The 21,637-nt window shown below is 48.7% G+C and overlaps 1 protein-coding gene across 4 annotated transcripts in view; it reads left to right on the top strand.

Annotated features, from left to right (window-relative positions):
* Positions 1-21,637, top strand: part of KCNAB2 (potassium voltage-gated channel subfamily A regulatory beta subunit 2) — a 1,353,173-nt gene that overhangs the window by 965,631 nt on the left and 365,905 nt on the right. For all 4 annotated transcript variants that reach the window (XR_013594749.1, XM_078642625.1, XM_078642626.1 and 1 more), the window contains one exon: positions 11,919-11,962. Coding sequence is in view for 3 of the 4 variants with exons in the window: in XM_078642625.1 (XP_078498751.1) it covers positions 11,919-11,962 (44 nt within the window). In the remaining variant the exon portion in view is untranslated. The remainder of the gene's footprint in view (positions 1-11,918; positions 11,963-21,637) is intronic.

Below are 21,637 nucleotides of genomic sequence, written 5' to 3'. Positions count from 1 at the left end.
GAGGGGTGGGCATGTTCTCCACGCAGGCTGTTGTAATGCAGCCTGCTGGGCTTTTGGGCGGGCCGAGAGGGCCGACCAAACATCATTGCGCACTTAGGAGTGGGCAAATCACGCCTCCCCTACAGCCACGCCACACCCACTCACGCAAAGCTGCCACAACAGGAGGACAAAAAAATGATGATAACTTTACGTTGTTGTTATTTGATTTTTTCTTTTCTTTTATTTCAGCAGAGCAGTGGGCCGAGGCTCCTCCACCTTAGCGAAGTGGCCGCTCCTGGTCACACTGATATCTCACACACAAAGTGGAGACATGTAGGGGACCACCACCTGTCTCTTTTCTCTTTACCCATGACAGGGTCTGGTTACATAACTGGTAGCAGAAAAACACACACACACACATACACACTCTTTTAAAATAAATCATTTACACTTTCAAACTGTCCGTTCCAGAAAGGGATTTTCTCTTCCAGAGAAATGTTTCATAGGTGCCATTCTTAAGACATATCAAATCCACTAAGTAATTGGTCACTGAAATGATAAGCAATGTTTGCTTGAGGGATGTAATGGAGTTTTTTTTAAACATATGAAGGAGCGTGGAGACAGCTGTGCAGGGAAAGAGGATTAGAGCCCTACATAACATGGATTGTGGATGTGTAGCTGTCGTCAATGTGGGATATACCACCATTATATATAACGAAAGCTTTGCTCTTGTCTTCTTTATGTCACTTTGAACTCCACTGTGGGAAGCAACCCCCTTATGAAGAGTAACCCATTAATAATCTGTATGTCTTAGTATAGTCAACACCACTTTACATAAAAATATTTCACCCAGCTTTGCGCTCTAATTATCAGTGATAAGGGTCTCTCTGGGCATGAAATTATCCAGAACCAATAGACACTACTTAAAATGTAGGTACAGGTTGGGCACCTAATGTCAATGACCGAAGAATGTTTTTGGGGTAGGAATATTATTATTGTCCTTGTAATTCTGTAATAAAGGTTTATTCCGACAATGGTATTCATCTATCTGCAGAAAGCATTGCCATTGGCAAGCGGTAATGTTTCAGGACAGTGTTTTGTGTATTTATATTACTGCTGCTATTATTACTTTTCTACTGGGTTGTAATTTACCACTGCTGGTAACCACTCCCAATATTTATGAAAATCAAAAATTCTCCTATTGTTTTGTGGAAACATGGGTACATGGTATCTATTTCTGACAGCTTTCAGAGTTAGAAGGGAGCAGGTGTAGGACTTTTTTGACAGCAAATAAATCGTGGGCATCTGCCCCTTGTGTGCCTATGGCCCTTTCATTTTTAGGCATTTCTTTAAAGAGACATTAGTTGAATTTATTGTCTTTATTGTCACTCTCATTTGCGTTTTTCTTATCTGATGCAAATTGCATGGTACTGGCGGTGGGTGTGAAAACTCTACATGCAAATTTTGCTTCCTTGCGGTAACACCATTCTGTAGTAGGGGTATCTCTGTTATAGTCATAATCTAGTGAATAGTCCCGCCCATGTGCGTGGACCCCGGGGCAATCAAAAATAATCTCTTACAGTGTCAAAAAATGCAGAAATGCATAGACACTTAAGAGAGAATTTAAAGACAGATAATGCAGCCTAAAAAGGCTACACCGTCCAGTACTTCAACTAGAAATTCCACCATAAAGTCACAAAACAGCAAAAGCCTGTACAGATTTCCCTTGCTTTACCAGCAAAATCCCTCAGAAATGATAGAGAGAAGAACCTGGACAGACAAGCCCCATAGGCTGCCATTATGTGGCTCAAAACAGGATACTGTGCCTTTCAGAGAATCTTCCAGAACCTTCTCCCAGTATCCCAGAATGCATAGCAGGTCCAACTTAGTTTCAGTTCTTTTTTCCGGCTCCTGCAAGCAGGACCCTGGAGCATTGAGCTCTCCCTTTTCAAGGGTTTTGTTGGTGTTTTCTCACTAAATTCGATTTTGTGTACTTTTAAAGTACTTTGGTGACTTTCTTCTTGGTTTCTGCACTCTTTTGTTGTCCATAATGCCTGCATTATTTGACAAATGCCCGGAGTGCTCCAGGAAGAAGGCCAAGTCAGACCCCCATGAAGTGTGTATTCTCTGCCTTCCCTCTTCCCACATCCCAGAGGAGTGTGTGATCTGTAGAGGCTTCTCTGGCAGGACCCTGAAGGACAGGAGGAAGATCAGACTTCAGGGACTTGAAGAAAGAAGACTGAAGGCTCAAGGTGGGTCTGGAGGGGCTTCTACTGCCCATGCTGAGGCCTCTGGGGGGCTCCCCAGGGGCAGGAAGTCCAGCAAACGTCCCAAGATCTCCGTCTGGGTCGGTTGCCATGACCACGACGTCGAGAGGACGGTCCACGGCCAGTTCCCGGTCTCCCCAGGGCTCTGGGTTGAGAAAACGTCGCCCGTCGACGTCGAGGGACTTGCACAGGCCGCCGTCGAACCCGGTGTAGATTTCCTCGTCGTCGCCGTCGGCATCGAGCGGACGGCATCGGAGGGCCCGGCGTCGGCGCTCGCCGTCGAGGCGACTTCGCCGTCGAGGGCGAGGACATCGTCGTCGTCGAGGGGATCCTCGTCGTCGAGGCCGCCGTCGAGACGGAAGAGGTCTCCGGCGCTGAAGAAGTCGACGTTGAGGCGATCGAAGAGGTCGATGTCGAGGCGTTCGAAGAGGTCGCCGTCGAGGCGATCGAAGAGGTCGTCGTCGAGGCGGTCGAGGTCGCCGTCGAGGCACCAGCGACCGTCGTCGAGGTTTAGAGGTTCATCCATCTGGTCGGGGTCGACGTCGAGGCATAGAAGCCGGTCGACGCCGAGGAGTGCGAAACGGTCGACGCCGAAGGGACGCTCGACGTCGAAGGAACCACGGTCGACGTCTGAACACCGGTCTTCCGCGTCAGGGGGCCGTAAGGACAGGCCGAGGACTGTGGGGGGCTCCCCTCAGTCAGAACAGGATGGTGGCTCGCCGGGAACGGCGTATTCAGAGGTGTATACACCAAAGAAGACTGTTGTACAGCCTCCTCCCCCTCCTTTGCCTAGAGGGCCTCCTCCGAGGGCTTCGACGCCTCCTCCATTGCCTCCTCTACCTGCTCTTCCGTCAGGACCGCAGGCCCCGGTGCCGGGTGCTCCTCCTCCGGTTCCACCGAGATCGGTGTCGATGCCCAGACTTCCGACACCTCCGAAGAAGACTCCGAAGTCGAAGGTTCCTCCTAAGCCCAAGACGTCCGACCCGGGGAATCCGGCGGAGCGTCCCAGACCCAGGTCACGCTCAGGGAGAAGGGACAGATCTAGGAGTGGACACGGATCCTCCTCGAGATCCAGACATCGCCATAGGAGGCATCGGTCCAGGTCCCATTCGGCCTCTGGGACCCGTTCATATTCGCCTACATTGTCGGATTCACCGGAGACGAGGGTGTCTCCGATAGATGACATTGGCACGTTCCAGGAGGTTCTCCTGAGAGGGGCGGCGAAGTTGGGGATCAAGGTGACGGCCCCTACGCCCACAACTTCTGTGATCTTTGAGACTTTGCACACGAAGCACCTGTCTTGCCCCCTACTGCCTTTGGTGCCGGGACTGGTTGAGCCGGCTGAACAGCTCTTCCTTACGCCGGCGGTGGTGAAAGCTGCTCCCTCCAAGCTTGTCAAGAAGTACAGGGCTCCAGAGTCGGACCCGGCCTTCTTAAGGAAGGACCCAGTGCCTGATTCGGTGATTGTGACGGCGGCTCGGAAACTACATGCTACCTCCCCGTCCTCCACTGTGCCTCCGGATAAGGAGAGCCGCTGGATTGACTCAGCTGGATGGAAGGCGTGTGGGACGTCTTCCACGACGATGAAGGCCTCCAGTGACTCGGCGTTGTTGGGACGGTACGACCGTGCACTGTGGGATTCCATGGAACAGATTGCGGACCTTGTCCCGCGGGACAGGAAAGAGGGCTTCATGGAGATCGTCCAGGAAGGGATGCTGGTTTCGAACCAGGCCATCAGTGCCGCGGCGGATATCTCCCTGCTGGCCGCGCATGGATACTGCCACGGTATCAATCAGAGACGCCATGCTTGGCTCCGGCTGACGTCGCTCAAGCCTGAAGCGCAACAACGAGTGGCAAATCTGCCGCTTTCCGGCGACACCCTCTTCGGGAAACACGCAGATGACGAAATGGCCAGGATGAAGGCCGAGGCTGAAACCCTGACGGCTGTGGGCTTGGAGAAGCCGAAAGAAAAGAAACCCTACCGCCAGTTCCAACGGCGGTTCGGGTCGCAGGGTAGAGGAAGGGGACAGTCTTCTGGGCAACAACAGCAGCAGCAATACAGAAGACCCTTCCAGAAATGTCAGAGGGGTAGATGTGGACAGCAGTCCTCTACCGCGAACAAGGGCCCGGCTGGGTCTCGCCCCTGAGCGGTTACTTCCCCTTCATCCGTTACCCGCTCCGGTGGGGGGAAGCGTTCAATTTTTTCTGGCAGAGTGGAGAAAAATTACTCAGGACAAGTGGGTGCTGAATATTGTTTGCAATGGATACAGTCTTCGGTTCATCAGCCCTCCTCCATCGATTCCTCCAGTCGGCTCGCAGTATCAACTGCGCGAGCTCCAGGCGGAGGCCGACATCCTTCTGAGGAAAAGGGCGATAGAAGATGTACCTCTGTCTCAAAGAGGAAGAGGTCTGTACTCCCGGTTCTTTCTGGTCCGAAAAAAGGACAAGAACGAGTTCAGGCCCATTCTGGACTTGCGACAGGCAAACAAATGGATTCGCAGAGAAAAGTTTCGCATGCTGTCGTTGCATCAGATTTATCCTCAGCTGCAACGGGGAGACTGGCTTTGCGCCATAGACCTGCAGGATGCGTACTTCCATGTGCCCATTGCACACAAACACCGGAAGTTCCTGCGATTTCAAGTCGGCACCAATCACTATAAGTACACGGTACTTCCGTTCGGGCTGAAGTCTGCGCCCCGGACGTTCTCGAAGTGCATGGCAGTGGTAGCGGCACACCTGCCGAAGATCAAGGTGTTTGTCTACCCATACCTGGACGATTGGTTGATCAAGGCCTCCTCCTTCTCGGAAGCTCAAGCGCACTTCCAGAAGACGTGCGTTCTCTTGAACAAGCTGGGGTTGCACATCAACATGTCCAAGTCTGTCCCGACTCCGGTCCAGTGCATCCAGTACTTGGGAGCCTCCATCGATACGCTGTCGGCAAGCGTGTCTCCTTCGGAAGAGCGACGTTTATCACTCCTTCGGAAGGCTCAGGCTCTCCTGTCAGCTCCATCCACGACAGTGAAGACGGTGTCTTCTCTGCTGGGATCGATGGCTTCTTGCATCTTCCTGACGCCACATGCACGGCTGCATATGAGACCGCTGCAGGAGTGCTTGGAAGATCAGTGGGACCAGAGGAGAGGCTCTTGGGACGACAAGATACGACTGTCTCTGCATGCTCTTCAGTCTCTGAAGTGGTGGTGTTTAGCGGAGAATCTCCTCAGAGGGGTTCCCTTCCACAAGGACATTCCCACTCAGACTATCGTGACGGATGCTTCTCTCCTGGGATGGGGAGCGCACTCCGGAGATCTGCAGATTCAAGGGACGTGGTCCCCGTCGGAGTCCACGTACCACATCAATTTCCTGGAACTCAGGGCTGTTCACTTGGCGCTGAAGGCTTTTCAACCGTCCTTCCGGACCAACTCTCTGCTTGTACAGACGGACAATACGACCACGATGTATTACCTCAACAAGCAGGGGGGCTCGAGATCACGCACTCTGTCTCAGGAGGCGCAGGCGATCTGGCATTGGCTTCTGGCTCGAGGACTCTCGATAACGGCCACTCATCTGCCAGGTGTGCAGAATGTTCAGGCAGACTAGCTGAGCAGACTGATTCAGGAAAATCACGAGTGGGTCATAAACGACGAAGTACTAGGAGAAGTCTTCGCAAGGTGGGGCACTCCAGAGGTAGATCTGTTGCCACCGCAGAAAACAGCAAATGCCGAGACTTCGCCTCCAGGTACTACCAGCCGGGGACGCTGGGGAACGCGTTATGGATCAATTGGTCGAACAGCTTTCTGTACGCTTTTCCACCCATTCCCCTGATTCCAGCGGTTCTCATCAAGCTCTCCCAATCCAGTGCGAAGATGATTCTGATTGCCCCGGAATGGCCCAGACAGTGGTGGGTCACGGACCTGCTTCACCGGTCTCTCCTTCCTCACATGAAGCTGCCGTGCAGGCCGGACCTTCTCACGAAGTTCGGGGGGCGGATGGTGCACCCCAACCTCTCGTCTTTGAGTTTGGCGGCGTGGCTCCTGAAATAGTGCAATATGGCCATTTGAATCTCCCAGCGGATTGTATGGACATACTGAAGGAGGCTAAGCGACCTTCCACTCGGACTTCTTATGCTTACAAGTGGAAGAGGTTTTGCATCTGGTGCAAGTCTAAGAACTATGACCCTACGACATGCAAGGAAGATGTCATCCTTCCATATCTGCTACATTTGGCGCAGTCTGGCCTTAATGTCCATTCCATTAAGGTTCATCTGGCTGCTTTGACTGCCTACAGGAAATGCCCTTCACAGACTTCCTTCTTTCAGATCCCTGTGATCAAAGATTTTTTGGAAGGCTTGAAAAAAGTGTTCCCTCCTGTCAGGCTTCCTTCGCCTTCATGGGACTTGAATGTGGTGCTGTCCAGATTGATGAAGGAGCCTTTTGAACCTATTCATAAGGCTTTGTTGCAGCACCTGTCCTGGAAGGCGGCGTTCCTCGTGGCCATTACATCGGCCCGCAGGGTGAGTGAAATTCAGGCGTTGTGTTGCCAAGAACCTTATACTGTATTTCATGCTGCTAAGGTTGTTATGCGTACTCACCCTAAGTTTCTTCCCAAGGTTGTTTCTGATTTTCATATCAATCAGACTATATCTTTACCTACGTTCTTTCAGAATCCTTCATCTCCAGCGGAAAGGTCTTTGCATTCCCTGGATGTTAGGAGGGTGCTGAAATTTTATCTGGATAAAACCAGGGATATTCGTAGGTCAGACCAATTGTTCATCAATTATGGATCTGTCAGGACGGGTCTTGCGACCTCTAAGCAGTCTATCTCTAGGTGGATTGTGTCCTGCATACAGCTGTGTTACCAAAAAGCTAATAAGACCTTAGGAGGTAAGCCTAAGGCTCATTCCACCAGGGGCAAGGCTGCCACGACAGCATTGCTCCGTAATGTTCCGATTGCAGAAATCTGCAAGGCGGCCACTTGGAAGTCGGTTCATACCTTTGCTAAGCATTACTGCCTGGACACTGATGCCAGGGCAGACGCTCAGGTTGGGCAGGCTTCGCTGCGAAATCTGTTCGCACAGTAGTGGCGTTAATTCTCTTTTCTCCACCGCCGCTTTGGTGTGGGGATGGGCTTGCCATTCTATTCACTAGATTATGACTATACACAGAGATCCCCTACTACAGAAGGAGTAGTTTCTGTCCTGTAACTCCAGTTCTGTAGTAGGGGTATCTCTGTTATAGTCATAAGCGCCCTCCCTCCTCCCCGGTGGAGAGAGACATATTCCTTTATGGGATGCTACAGGTCTGGCGTGTTACGCCTTCAAAAAGAACTGAAACTAAGTTGGACCTGCTATGCATTCTGGGATACTGGGAGAAGGTTCTGGAAGATTCTCTTAAAGGCACAGTATCCTGTTTTGAGCCACATAATGGCAGCCTATGGAGCTTGTCTGTCCAGGTTCTTCTCTCTATCATTCCTGAGGGATTTTGCTGGTAAAGCAAGGGAAATCTGTACAGGCTTTTGCTGTTTTGTGGACTTTATGGTGGAATTTCTAGTTGAAGTACTGGACGGTGTAGCCTTTTTAGGCTGCATTATCTGTCTTTAAATTCTCTCTTAAGTGTCTATGCATTTCTGCATTTTTTGACACTGTAAGAGATTATTTTTGATTGCTCCGGGGTCCACGCACATGGGCGGGACTATTCACTAGATTATGACTATAACAGAGATACCCCTACTACAGAACTGGAGTTACAGGACAGAAACTACTCCTTTCTGTGATTAGACCCCAGGGAATAACCGTGTGTGGCCATTTTTTTGGGTTGTAAAGCCACATTCGACTTTGAGAAGGTGGTAAATATTTGCTGGGGCCTCTCTGCGGGATGTCATCTGTGATAGATCAGAAAATATGAATAAGAAAAGGCGTGAAAACGTTTTATTCCAAATCAAAGGGGACACCAACAGTTTGCTGTGTGCCCACTCAAAAAACATAATGAAAAGTAGGGCCGAGGAGGCGGCAATGGATATAGTGTGTGTGTCAGAGTAATTGGTGGGGGGACAGCGTATAGAAAGGGAAAATAAGTGCGTAAACTGGGAGGGGTGGGTGGAGACATGAGCGAAAGAACCAAACTTGGGGGAAGCACGTTGGTGAGAGCAACAACGAGTTTGGAGGAGGTGAGAAGCAGGTATGGCGAGAGTGCAACACAGTGCGGGATGAAAGAGTAACAAGGAGCATGGTGAAAGTTAAGCACATGAGGAAGACAGCTGGAAAACAGATTATTTTCATGGAGTGCTTAAGCAAAATAGAAAAAGTAGATCCCTAAAAGTAAACAGTGGTTGGGCACATGTAAAGAGGTTATGCTCTAGGAAAGGGACAAAGGTAGGATAGACAATGCAAGCCGTTGAATAACAAGCAAGCAAATGAGTGACAATAAAGCTAACTAATGGTAAGCAATGCCTGGGCTTTAAATCCCACTGTTAGGTTTTAGTGCACCAACATTAGGTCTTTTGCTTGACCTAAAATGACATTATTTAGTTCCGAAATGTTTACAGTGATTTGTTTTTCATTAGATCAAGAGAAATGAAATTGAAGACAACTGTGAACAATTGCTAATCAAGTACTACTGTATCTATTCACATCCACACTAATGAAAAAAAATTGTATTACTGTCCCTCTGCATACATAGTTGCCGTTAGTGCATCTTGGCAATTTGATGTTTGTATTTTTAGGTCTCGGCTAGACAGCGAATGCGCTGTCTCAAAGAGATGTGTTGTTCATCTGTGGATTTACACACCGCCCATCTCCTACCATTGGTAAACTTTAGCGTCATTCTTGGTATGTTTTTATGCCGTTCATCATGGCATGCGGATGTCATGTACTCTTCTTGTGTTAGGCCCTCTCATAGCGCATGGACCAAGTACATGTCTACTTACACTGCTGCTGATTGCGAAGCAGTTATTTCTCTGTTTTCAAGCACTCCATAGGAGTAGTTGTGTTTTGAGGTTGTCTCCCTCTACACATACACACATACTACTAAAATGCATGCACTTGTACATGAACCAATACCTTTCTTAAAATGTTGTTAAAATACAATCAAGACTAATTTATACTTTTTGCACCATCCCTTGGTATTGGAGCACTCACTTTGTCGTCAGTCTTGGTGCACCTTAAGGGCTCACTAGTTACATTACACAATGAAACATTAATTTTTGTTGTTGATCCTCCTTCAGTTATGTTTTTTTTTCCTGTTGCTGCTTGCCCATCTCTCCATCGCCGCCTGCTTTCTCCGTCCCTCCCACATCCTCCCTGTCGCTGCTATTTTTTTTATTTTTTGCTCGATCAGATGGTATTGGAGTGTTTGTCCTGTCCCCATCTAGCCATAGTGCTCACACTAGCTGATGGTATTGGAGCGCTGTGTACTCAACAGTTACATTGCACAATGACACATTCATTGTCGTTGGCAGGAGAAAGCGTAAGTGATTTGCGCAGAATCACAAATTGGTCACCCAACCCCGAGATTTGAACCTCATGGGCCAGTTCCCCTGTCAGCATCTCTGGCCATTACGCCACATCCTAACTTCACTTCAAAACTCCAAATCTTTTTCTCACTATCATTTCCACATTTGTTCAGCAATAGCCCGTTGTAACACTGAATAAGCATTGGAAAATACAATAAATCTTGGCAATGGCTGAGCTATTAGCCTTGTCAATGTGAATGTCTTTTAGCCATGCTGTCTAGCAGCACATCTGAAAGTCACTGAAAAAAAGTGATATGATGTGGACAGTGCAGGATAAGTCATACATAGCTCTTTTTTGTGTTAGAATGGGCAAGACAATAAACTTAAGATGGGTGGGGCGAAAAGAGTCGGCGGTGAAGAGACTCGGCGGCGGCGGCTCAACATCCTGTCATTCTGGGCTCTCAGTAACTTTTAGCCGTGCAGAACAGCAGATGTACTGCTAGACAACATGGCTAAAGACACTGAAAGCTCGGGCATTGCTGAGACCTGCTGGCTTTGCCATTGCTTGTTATTATATCGATCTACCTTTCTTTACACTTCTAGCCTGACCAATAAGTTTTTCTACCTATCTTAATACATTTTCTATTCTCTCTTTAACATACTCATTTGCATATTACATTCAAGAAGTGCTGTAGGTTTGCTTTATGAGCACATTCATTTAAAAAAGTTGAGAGTTCAGAATGTACTCTAACTACTCGTATATGATTGCTTTGGAACAGCTCCCAAAAAACTGTTCATGCAAAGTGCTTTCAACAAGCAGAGCGGGGAAAAATGGAGAATGGGGAAGAGGACATTGAAAGAGGTTTATTCAAGGGAGCGACGAGTGAATGAGCGGTTATATTTATGTGCTCATAGCATTATTGACTTTACCGGTGGGCCTCCTCATTAACCCTGTCTTGTGGCTACGGCCCATTAGTTGGTCAAGGGTCAACAACGAGAGTTAATTACTTGCTCTGCACCCAGCAGTGACATTATGACATGGAATGGTTGGCGCCAAATTAAAGCTAATGAGGAAAAAAAAGCTATAATTAGTGATGCTCGTCCTCTGTCCCAACATTTCGGTGTTCCGCCTCTCCTTTTCTGGAACATTTTGCTGTTGATGAGGTAGTTCTCTAGTAGTGTTCTAGACCTGCATCCAGAGGGCAGTGGCACTCAGTATATTGTATTAGTCCCAAGGAGCAGGCATGTAAGGTCAAAGAAACCCAGAAGTGCTCCTGCAAATCTGACAGGTGTAGATTTCGAGGAGTATTTTGAATCTCAAAATGCACTTGTGAAATTTCTATTAAGTTTAACATTTTCATGACTAATTATCCTTAATTTTGCTTTTTAAAATGTTTTTTTTTCTCTACAATGAATGTATTTTTCCCTGTTGAGAAACCCCTTGCCATACCGTGGAATAATTTACCCTTCTTCCGCAGGAGTACATTAGCATGTGTTTCCAGGGTGGGAAACACATTGCTGAAACCAAACTACTGTGCACGCCTTGATTTCTGCTCATAGTTTGAAGTGATGGTCTTATTGTATAGGTTATTAAATATGCTGGGAAGCTAACTGCAGAACGTTTGTGAATTCCCACAAAGTTATGACCTTATTTTCGTTCACCTTCTATTGCAGGATTTCACACACTGAGACGATACCTATTGGGTCCAAACTCGTAAATTTACTATATTAGTAAAAGCTTCATTGTCTTCCGTGGAGCCCTCATCATTCTAGGTGGCTGATGTACTGTTACACAAATAAAACTCGTAAACAGATTAGTAAAAGCTCCATAGACTTCTGTGGAGCCCTCATCATTACAGGTGGCCCCTGTATTGTTACACAAATGAAACTCGTAAACATATGAGTAAAAGCTCCATTGTCTTCTGTGGAGCCCTCAACATTCCAGGTGGCCCCTGTACTGTTGCACAAATAGAACTCGTAAACAAATTGGTAAAAGAAACGCAAACAAATAATTCAGACAATGATGGAAATACTGACCAGGTTTGAGAAATTTTGAAACTGTCCACCAGTGCCTCAGTTAGTGATCGTGGACCGGGCATGGCTGTTGTGCTGTCTGAATTAGTACTGGAGTAAAAAAAATGCAGATATAACACTAATGTTGTTAATTGAAGTGCGATATATTCCTTTGTTTCCATAGTCTCTCAATAAAATCGTTCTTTTTTTCAGAAATCTTGGAAAGTCCGGACTAAGAGTGTCCTGTCTGGGTTTAGGTAAGTCATTCCATAAAAAACTGTTTCTTAGAACATGTCATTATAGACCCAATTAAATTACATTGATCTGAAAGTAGTTTCTAATTATATCCTGGTAAATGCAGGCATTTAATATGCTAGTAGCGGAAATGTTTACTTTCTTTGGCTTCTCTTTTATTTGACTCAAAATATTATTGATATCGCAATCCCTTGCATAAACCCGCCAGATGAAGAAACACTTTAAGCCTCATACTAACACCCCTGGATGCTGGTGATGATTCTACTATCCGAAATTAACAATACAATCAATCAGTCATTTGTTAAGCGCACTACATACCCACAAGGGTCTCAAGGCGCTGGGGGCCGCTTCTGATCGAACAGCCAGGTCTTTAGTATCCTCCTGAAGGTCAGCAGGTCTTGGGAGGGTGTTCCATGTCTTGGCGGCGAGGTGGGAGAAGGATCTCCCGCCGGTGGTTGTTCTTCGGATGCGCGGGACGGTGGCGAGTGAGAGGTCGGCGTAGCGTAGCTGGCGGTTGGGGGTGTAGAAGGAGAGCCGGCTGTTGAGGTAGGCTGGGCCGTTCTTGTGGAGTGCCTTGTGTGCGTGGATGAGGAGCTTGAAGGATTTCCTCGTGTTGACAGGGAGCCAGTGCAGGTTTCTCAGGTGGGGGTGATGTGGCCGTGTCATGGTACATCGAGGATCAGTCGTGCCGAGGCGTTTTGGATGCGTTGTAGTCAATTGATGAGCTTGGTCTGGGCTCCCGCATAGAGGGCGTTACCGTAGTCGAGTCTGCTGCTGATGAGGGCCTGGGGGGGGGACTGTCTTTCTTGTATCTGTCGGGATCCATCTGTAGATCTTGCAGAGCATGCAGAGAGTGTTGAAGCAGGAGGAGGAGACGGCGTTGACTTGCTTGGTCATTGAGAGCGTTGAGTTGAGGATGATTCCCAGGTTGAGTGCATGGTCGGTGGGGGTCGGGGCTGCCCCCAGTGCCGTTGGCCACCAGGAGTCGTCCCAGGCTGACGGGTTGGAGCCGAGCATGAGGACCTCAGTCTTGTCCGAGTTCAGCTTCAGACGGCTGATCTTCATCCAGTCGGCGACGACCTTCATTCCTTCATGGAGGTTGGCTTTGGCGGTGATGGTGACCTTGATGAGGGAGAAGATCAGTTGAGGGTCGTAAGCGTAGGAGATTATGTTGAGGTCGGGCGACGTGTGCGAGCGGGGCAATGTATATGTTGAACAGTGTCGGGCTGAGGGAGGATCCTTGGTGTACGCTGCAGATGATCTCGGAGGCTTCGGAACGGGGGGAGGCGAACGCTCTGGGTTCTGCCAGAGAGGAAGGAGGTGGTCCATTCCAGAGCCTTGTCTCGGATCTATGCAGCGAGGAGGCGTGCGCGTAGTGTGCGGTGGCAGACAGTGTCGAAGGCGGCGGAGAGGTGTAGGAGGATGAGTGCTGCAGTCTCCCCGTTGTCTAGCAGGGTCCTGATGTCGGTGGCGGCAATGAGGGCAGTCTCGGTGCTCTGGTTGCTGCGGAACCCTGACTGGGAAGGGTCCAGGATTCTGTTCTCTTCAAGGTATCGGGTTAACTGTCTGTTAATGATTTTCTCGATGACCTTGGCCGGGAAGGGGAGCAGAGAGATGGGTCAGAAGTTCTTGAGGTCTCTTGGGTCTTTCTTGGGTTTTTTGAGTAGGACGTTGATGTCGCCGTGTTTCCATCTCTCGGAAGGTCACGGTCTCAAGGGAGAGATTGATGACGTTGCGTAGGTTGGGGGCGACGGAGCTGCTTGCTTTTTTGGAGACGTGGTGCGGGAAGGGGTCTGACGGAGAGCCGGAGTGGATTGTTCTCATGGTCTTGATGGTGTCATCGACGCTCACGCTGGTCCAAGCTAGCAAGGGGACGTGGTCGATGGTGTGCGGAGGGTCTGTTGTGTTGCTGTCTGTTGGGGCTGTCTGGGTGTTGAAGCTGTCGTGGATGTCTGGTATCTTGCGGTGGAAGAAGGTGGCGAGGGATTCGCACAGGGCTTGCGACGGCGGGATGTCGTTGGTGTTGGAGCTGTGGTTGGAGAGTTCCTTCACGATGTTGAAGAGCTCCTTGCTGTGGTTTGCGTTGTTGTCGAGGCGGTCTTTGAAGGAGGTCTTCTTGGTAGCCCTGATGAGGTGGTGGTGGTTGCGTACGGCATCCTTGTGTGCTGCGTGGCTATCGGAGTTTGTTCACTGTGCCATTTCTTCTCTAGTTTGCGGCAGGCATGCTTGGAATCTAGGAGTTCTGGGGTGAACGAGCTAGCCCTCTTGCTGGTATCTCTGTGGGGGGGGTTTCTTCAGCGGGGCGAGGGTGTTGGCGCAGTCCTCAATCCAGCATCTGAGGTTGTGGGCAGCGACGTCGGTGTTGGAGGGTTCGGTGGGTGCGCAGAGAGCGAGGTTTGCATGTAGTTGGTTTTCGGTGATTTTGCTCCAGCGGCGGCGGGGTATCTTTTGGGTGCGGTGGTGTGTGGTGGGTTTCAGGAAGGTGAAGTGGATGCAGTGGTGGTCGGTCCAGAGGAGTTCGGTGGTGTGGCTGACGGAGACATACGGGCTTGAGGAGAAGATGGGGTCGAACGTGTGGCTGGCGGAGTGGGTGGGCGTTGGGACGAGTTGCCTCAGTCTGAGGTTGGCGAGATTGTCGATCAGGATGGTGGAGTTGCTGTCGTTCTCAAGGTGAAAGTTCAGGTCTCCGAGGAGGATGTAGTCGGTGGAGGTCAGGGCGTGCGTGCTGATTAAGTTGGCAATGGAGTCGCTGAACTGGGGGCGGGGGGCGGGGTCCGGGGGGTCGGTAGACGAGGGTGGAGTTGGGGTCAGTGTGGATCTGGAAATGCATGTGTTCAGCGGTGCTGAGCGCGTCGTCGGTGCTAGTCGAGACCCTGATGCTGTTCTTGTGGACGATGGCGATTCCTCCTCCGACTCCGTTGGTGCGGTCTCTGTGGGTGATCTTGTAGCCGTCTGGGATGGCTATGGCGATGTCGGGTGCAGAGGAGGAGTTCAACAAGGTCTCTGTCAGGAAGGCAACGTCCGGGGAGTTTGTGTTGAGCAGCTCCCAGAGCTCGACGGCATGTTTGCGTGCGGAGCGGGTGTTCAGTAGTATGCATCGGAGGTGGTTGAGGTCTTTCTTGGCGGGTGGTTCGTCGGCTCTGTGGCTGGTGTAGCTGCAGTTCCGGCAGGTGAAAGGACAGTGTGTGCATTTCGGGCGGCCTTGAAGCAGTTGTGGGTCCGTCCGGGGTTGAGAGCGTGCAGAGTGCTGGCGGTCGTCGTGGCGGCGGTCGTCGTGGCCGGTGCGGGGGCCAGGGTTTCTGGTGCTGGGCTCGGTCCAGGCGCGGACGGGTGCAGACGGTGGTTGCATTTTCTCCATTTGTGTGGAATTATATGGATTATGGGTTGATCTGAGTTATCAGGAATTATTGGGCATATATGTAATTCCGGGTCAGATTTCCCATGTAATGCTTAACTGTCAGCCAACAATCTGCAGATCGCATGACTATTGATTGTGGGAACAAGGAACATCATTAATTATGGGCTTTTGGGTTTTTCAAATTAGATCAACTAGAGAGGGAGGGAAGAGAAAGACCACTCTCAATCCCCCGGGTAATAATGTCAAACAACAAGAGAGTGTCGTTACGCAAGAATAAAGTTAAGCACAGTTTTTTGAGAAGGATGCAATCAACCTAAAAGTTCACAGTGGAGGTCAATTAGGGATTTATTTCAGGAAGCCCTCACTCACCACCCTGGGTGGTGACATGCTTCATCATCGGGCCCACCAGGAGAAGCCGAATGCTTCCGGACCCCGTGGGTCCGGTAGCAGCAATCGCTAGGTGTCGAGCAGGTGTTTGGCGTTGAGGGCGGTGTGCAATTGTTGCCACCACCCCCCTCCCGAGACCCATGAAGTGTGGATCTGTGGAAAAGTAAATTTTGCCATGTTATATGTGCCTACGTGTTCCCCATGTTATGCTATATGTGCATGATCGATATGCATGTATTCCCTTCTGATCGATTAAAGACGCAATTACAGTTGTGTCCATCTCTAGTATGCCAGTTTCCAGTCTTCGTGAAAGCAACGAATATTAGGCCTATGTAAACCTACGTTGCCACGTTTCACAGTGTGCACGTTAATTCATTGAATTGTCCCCGTTTCTAGGCCTCAAAAGGGCCCGGACACCAGATTCAGCTCCAGTCTCCTGAACCCTCTCCGAGGAGCGATATAGCCCCCACCTGCATCCCTGACTGAGCTTACTTCTTGCCACGCAGTGCCCGGCCCGGCCTGGCTCTGCCTCCCAGTCTGCCAAGAGTATGTTATGTTTCTAGTTATCAGTCCAGCCCTCCTTCTCTGCATTCCTAAGCTACTGAATCGCATCAATAGTTTCCGTCATGGTCTAGCCTTTATGTCTCCATGTAAGAGAAATACTGTATTAATATTCATAGAATATTCCTCGCACACGCAATACATATAGAATTATGCATGCACCAGTCTTAATGTCTATTAGCCTTTACCCTGATAACTTTTGGATTCTATCAACATGTACTCTAAACACCAGATACCAGATATGCCTTGGGTACATGTCGCTCTGACACTCCAGACTTTAGTCTCCTCTTCTAGCGCAGAAGTCATAGCCCCCAGTTCTCCCTGGTAACACGTCATTGCCCGTTTGCGCGCACCACTAGGTTAGAGGTCCCAGCTGCTCAGGTAGCCCCCTCCATGTTTCCGCCCCTTTTATGACATATTCTGTTACGTTTACATCACATGTCTATGTATACGCCCTGTACACGCCTTCTTGTTACATCATTTTGCCCTTATCTTTCGCGACTGCTACGAGCCACGCCTACTGCTACGCCTACTGTATTGAATGTAATGCAATTGTTTTGATATATATACTGTAAACTGTTACTAAAAGTCCCCCAAGTCCAAGCGCATTATTCCCAGATCCTGCCCCCGGCAGCTGCCATCCTATTCCCGTACAGGCTGTCCGGTCTAGTAAAATAAGTCAGCCAGTTTAATTGTCTAAGTCCCTCTCGGGTGAAACGGTTAGACAGGTCCCTGACATGTATGAGATAGACCCCCATAGTGAGAGAGTTAGTCAAAACTCTATAAGATGTATCGTTTTTCTAAGTTTCTTATTGTTTCTAAGTTTAATGGTTACCTGCACAAGTTATGCATTACATTTATGTTTTCCAAGTTCACATGTAAATAAGTTTTCTAATGCTACAGTAGAGCACACATTTAGTGATCTGCCTCCTCACGAGCTATCCTATCGTCTTGCTATGCGAAACAATACATTTGTTAGAATGTTACATTATTCACACCAGACCAGCAATGCCACTAATTGTTGGGTGTGTGGTCGACTCCCCCCTTTCCAGACGCCGAAGGGAGTTCTGCCACTCTTTCCTTATCCGTTTTCACATAATGGTTCGTGTGGAGCATGGTCCACGTTAACGTCATCCTCAAATGATATGTCCCTTCTGAACAGAACATGTTTTCCAGACAAGCAAGGTCTCCCCCATAGAACAGGGTTAGATCTAGAAAATGAAGTATATGATTTAGGTAATTATTCTTCGAATTTTATGGTCCTGAATGTTCAGTCTGATACTACTCCAGATTTACCTGCTATTTCAGTACTACCAGTCAAAGGCGAATTATGTGTCAGAAAGAATGGTTCCGCACATGTAGGACATAGTGATTTTACTACTATTGTCAAGTATGGTGACAGTGGGAAATCTATTTTCAAAGCCTCACGTCATTCTTATTTTGTTTGTGGTCAGACCGCATATGTTCGTCTGCCCCTCGATTGGGATGGAACATGTTACATTGCCTTCCTACTGCCACCAGTTTTTCTAGCCCCATCTGATTATCACAGAAACACACATCTAGTACACGTCAGACATAGAAGGGAGATCGAGTCCCCAATTGTCGATCAAACAGAAACTACTCTAGAACAGTATCAAGATTTTAATAAAGGTTTCTTCTTCTTTATAGGCCCTGTCCAGAATAGTAAGTTAATACGTAGACTAACCAGAACCCTTGAAGCAGTAGTGAATGAGACTACTTCTGCCCTAGGTAACTTAACCGAAGAGCAATCTGCTATGAGATTTGTCGTGCTCCAATATCGTCTCGTTCTTGACGTCATACTGGCCGATAGAGGAGGAGCATGTAGAGTCATCGGATCTAGTTGTTGCATTTTCATTCCTAATAACGCACCGTCTGTTTATTCAGCTATAACCAGACTTCATAAAATTGCCCATCAGTTACACCAGAATCCAGGCACCTGGACATGGTCCGGTTGGCTCTGGAGTATTATATCTGCCTGGGGGTGGAAAGTATTGTCATTCCTAGGTATTGCAGTAATGATCATATTCAGTTGCTGCCTCTGTATACAATGTGGCCCTGCGATTTGCGGCATGTGTGCTACCTCTTGTATTCCTAGTCCTAAATCCCGTTCTAAGACAATTCGAGACGAGCAAATGATGCTATATGAAATGATAGATGGTATCATGAATATTGATGTTTCCTGATGGAAACGTAGGGCACAAGGAGGGAATGTGGAAAAGTAAATTTTGCCATGTTATATGTGCCTACGTGTTCCCCATGTTATGCTATATGTGCATGATCGATATGCATGTATTCCCTTCTGATCGATTAAAGACGCAATTACAGTTGTGTCCATCTCTAGTATGCCAGTTTCCAGTCTTCGTGAAAGCAACGAATATTAGGCCTATGTAAACCTACGTTGCCACGTTTCACAGTGTGCACGTTAATTCATTGAATTGTCCCCGTTTCTAGGCCTCAAAAGGGCCCGGACACCAGATTCAGCTCCAGTCTCCTGAACCCTCTCCGAGGAGCGATATAGCCCCACCTGCATCCCTGACCCTTAGCTTACTTCTTGCCACGCAGTGCCCGGCCCGGCCTGGCTCTGCCTCCCAGTCTGCCAAGAGTATGTTATGTTTCTAGTTATCAGTCCAGCCCTCCTTCTCTGCATTCCTAAGCTACTGAATCGCATCAATAGTTTCCGTCATGGTCTAGCCTTTATGTCTCCATGTAAGAGAAATACTGTATTAATATTCATAGAATATTCCTCGCACACGCAATACATATAGAATTATGCATGCACCAGTCTTAATGTCTATTAGCCTTTACCCTGATAACTTTTGGATTCTATCAACATGTACTCTAAACACCAGATACCAGATATGCCTTGGGTACATGTCGCTCTGACACTCCAGACTTTAGTCTCCTCTTCTAGCGCAGAAGTCATAGCCCCCAGTTCTCCCTGGTAACACGTCATTGCCCGTTTGCGCGCACCACTAGGTTAGAGGTCCCAGCTGCTCAGGTAGCCCCCTCCATGTTTCCGCCCCTTTTATGACATATTCTGTTACGTTTACATCACATGTCTATGTATACGCCCTGTACACGCCTTCTTGTTACATCATTTTGCCCTTATCTTTCGCGACTGCTACGAGCCACGCCTACTGCTACGCCTACTGTATTGAATGTAATGCAATTGTTTTGATATATATACTGTAAACTGTTACTAAAAGTCCCCCAAGTCCAAGCGCATTATTCCCAGATCCTGCCCCCGGCAGCTGCCATCCTATTCCCGTACAGGCTGTCCTGTTCCTGTCCTTTATGCCTGATTAAAGCCTGTAAACTCCAGCTACCTCGAATCTTGACTCTTATTTATTGAGCTACCTGTTTATTGATTATTCTGAAAAATAGATCCGGTAATAAATTATTTATTTACCACAGATCTTTTAAATAACAAACCTCAGGTTCCTCAAATTCTGAAGGACCACTCACTTTTTCTGGTTTGTTCTTTTTTGCACTCATTTTACACTGAATTTTAACTTTCACGTCCTCTGGTAAGGGTGGGCCTTAGCGCGCCTACACCATTGAGGTACACTGCTACATGGTCCTGATGAAAGCCCAGTAAAATCTACACATAAATGGGCAGAAACATGTCGACCCCACTCTAAGTGGAAATACCCAACACATTAGTTGGTAAATTTCCCGACACATATATTTTAATTTCAAATTTGTTTTATTGGTTTTAAGGGTAAGAATGACAAGCAAAGCAAGATAGCAGGTATGTAGTAGGCATATATAGCGAGCAAGACAGACAGGCACGTCTTCTCTAAGAATCTTCAGGGAAGCAAATAAACCATGCCCACGCAGAAACGCATTGTCGACATTTTGGTAAAAGTGCCATGTAGGAAAGTCAACCGAACAGAACAATAAGAAGAACCTAGCCCCCCATCCTCTTCCCAACAACCCCTTCTCCCCCCACCCCGACCAGTATGCCATTTATATGGAGCCTCTGTTAAAGCACGTTCAGAGTGGTATGTTTCAAGGTGTTCAAGTTCGTGGGGGGTCTTGTGGCGGACCTGTAAGCCGTAGAATGCGGAGATATTTCGGGCATGTGATTTCGTGAAACTCCCTGGACAGGAGGGACAGAAGCGGTTGCCAGACCTTCTGAAATGAGTCAGCCGTGTGAGTGAGCGTAGCTTGGATACGTTCCATGCCCAACGTGAACCACAGTTTATGCAGCCAGCCAGTGTGGGTGGGTATGGTGGTGGATCCCCAGAGTGACAGGATATGTTGCGACGCTGCTTGTATGGCAATGCCCATCTGTTTGCCCCGGGGAGACCTCAAAGGAAATGTAAGTGCGTTGGGCAGCCCTAGGATTGTGTATGCAGGAAAGCGCGGGATTTCAGTTTCAAAGGTGGAGTCGATATCATCTAAAACTGCTTTCCAGTATCCTTGCAGAGCGCGGCAGTCCCAAAGAAGGTGTGTCAAAGTGCCCTTTTCACCACAGCCCCTCCAACACAGCGCACTTCGAAGGGGATTGCCTTGATGGAGTCTGGCCGGGGTAAGATGCCAGTAGATGGCTAGTTTCACCGCCGCTTCCCTGGCACTAGTATTACGGGTGGTGTGTGCAGCCCTGTAGTATACAAACCCCCATTCCTTGGGCGATAATGTCCTGCCGAGCTCTGATTCCCAGCGTTTCTGTCCCGCTGTCTTACCTGGGCCCGCCACGGGAGACAACATCTTGTAAAGGTTTGAGATAAGGTGCCTGTCCGAGTCTTTCGCTACCAGCCACTTCTCAAATGGTGTCAGATGCCGACTAACCAGGGGAGCGTTATCCGGGCTCAGAAGCCAGTGGCGGAGTTGGAAGTATTGGAACATGTGGGGCCTGGTCACTCCGTAGCCCTGAGTGATGTCGGAGAGGGGGAGAAAGCCCTTCAAGTCGAAGAGATGGCCGGCCAAACGGCAGTCCGTACCACGCCACTGCGGAAAGGCACGAGGATCAGTGCCCGGTGGGAATTCCGGATTGTCGAATAGCGGAGTGAGCGGGGAGGGGAAAGTCGTCAGGCCTCTCCTAACCGCTACCATGTCCCAGGACTTCATTATGGCGCGCGTGATGGGGGAGCAGAGGAGATATCGTGGTCTATGCTGGCGGGCAAGAAATGGGATCTTCCACAGTGACGTTTGAGCCATCGCCCTGTCTTGAAATAGCCAACTCTTTTCGGACTCAGGTCTGTACCACTCCACCAAATAGCGGAGTTGTGAGGCGTGAAAATATTGCAGGAGATTAGGGATCCCGAGGCCTCCCTCATCGACACCCCTATGCGCCACTTGCCTGTGCAGCCGTGAGCGCTTCTTTTCCCAGATGAACTGATGGAAA

The sequence above is a fragment of the Lissotriton helveticus genome, chromosome 5_1, assembly GCF_964261635.1.
Source record: "Lissotriton helveticus chromosome 5_1, aLisHel1.1, whole genome shotgun sequence".
NCBI classification, from domain to species: domain Eukaryota; kingdom Metazoa; phylum Chordata; class Amphibia; order Caudata; family Salamandridae; genus Lissotriton; species Lissotriton helveticus.
The sequence above is the reverse complement of the archived record's forward strand: the minus strand, read 5'-3'. Positions and strand labels throughout refer to the sequence as shown.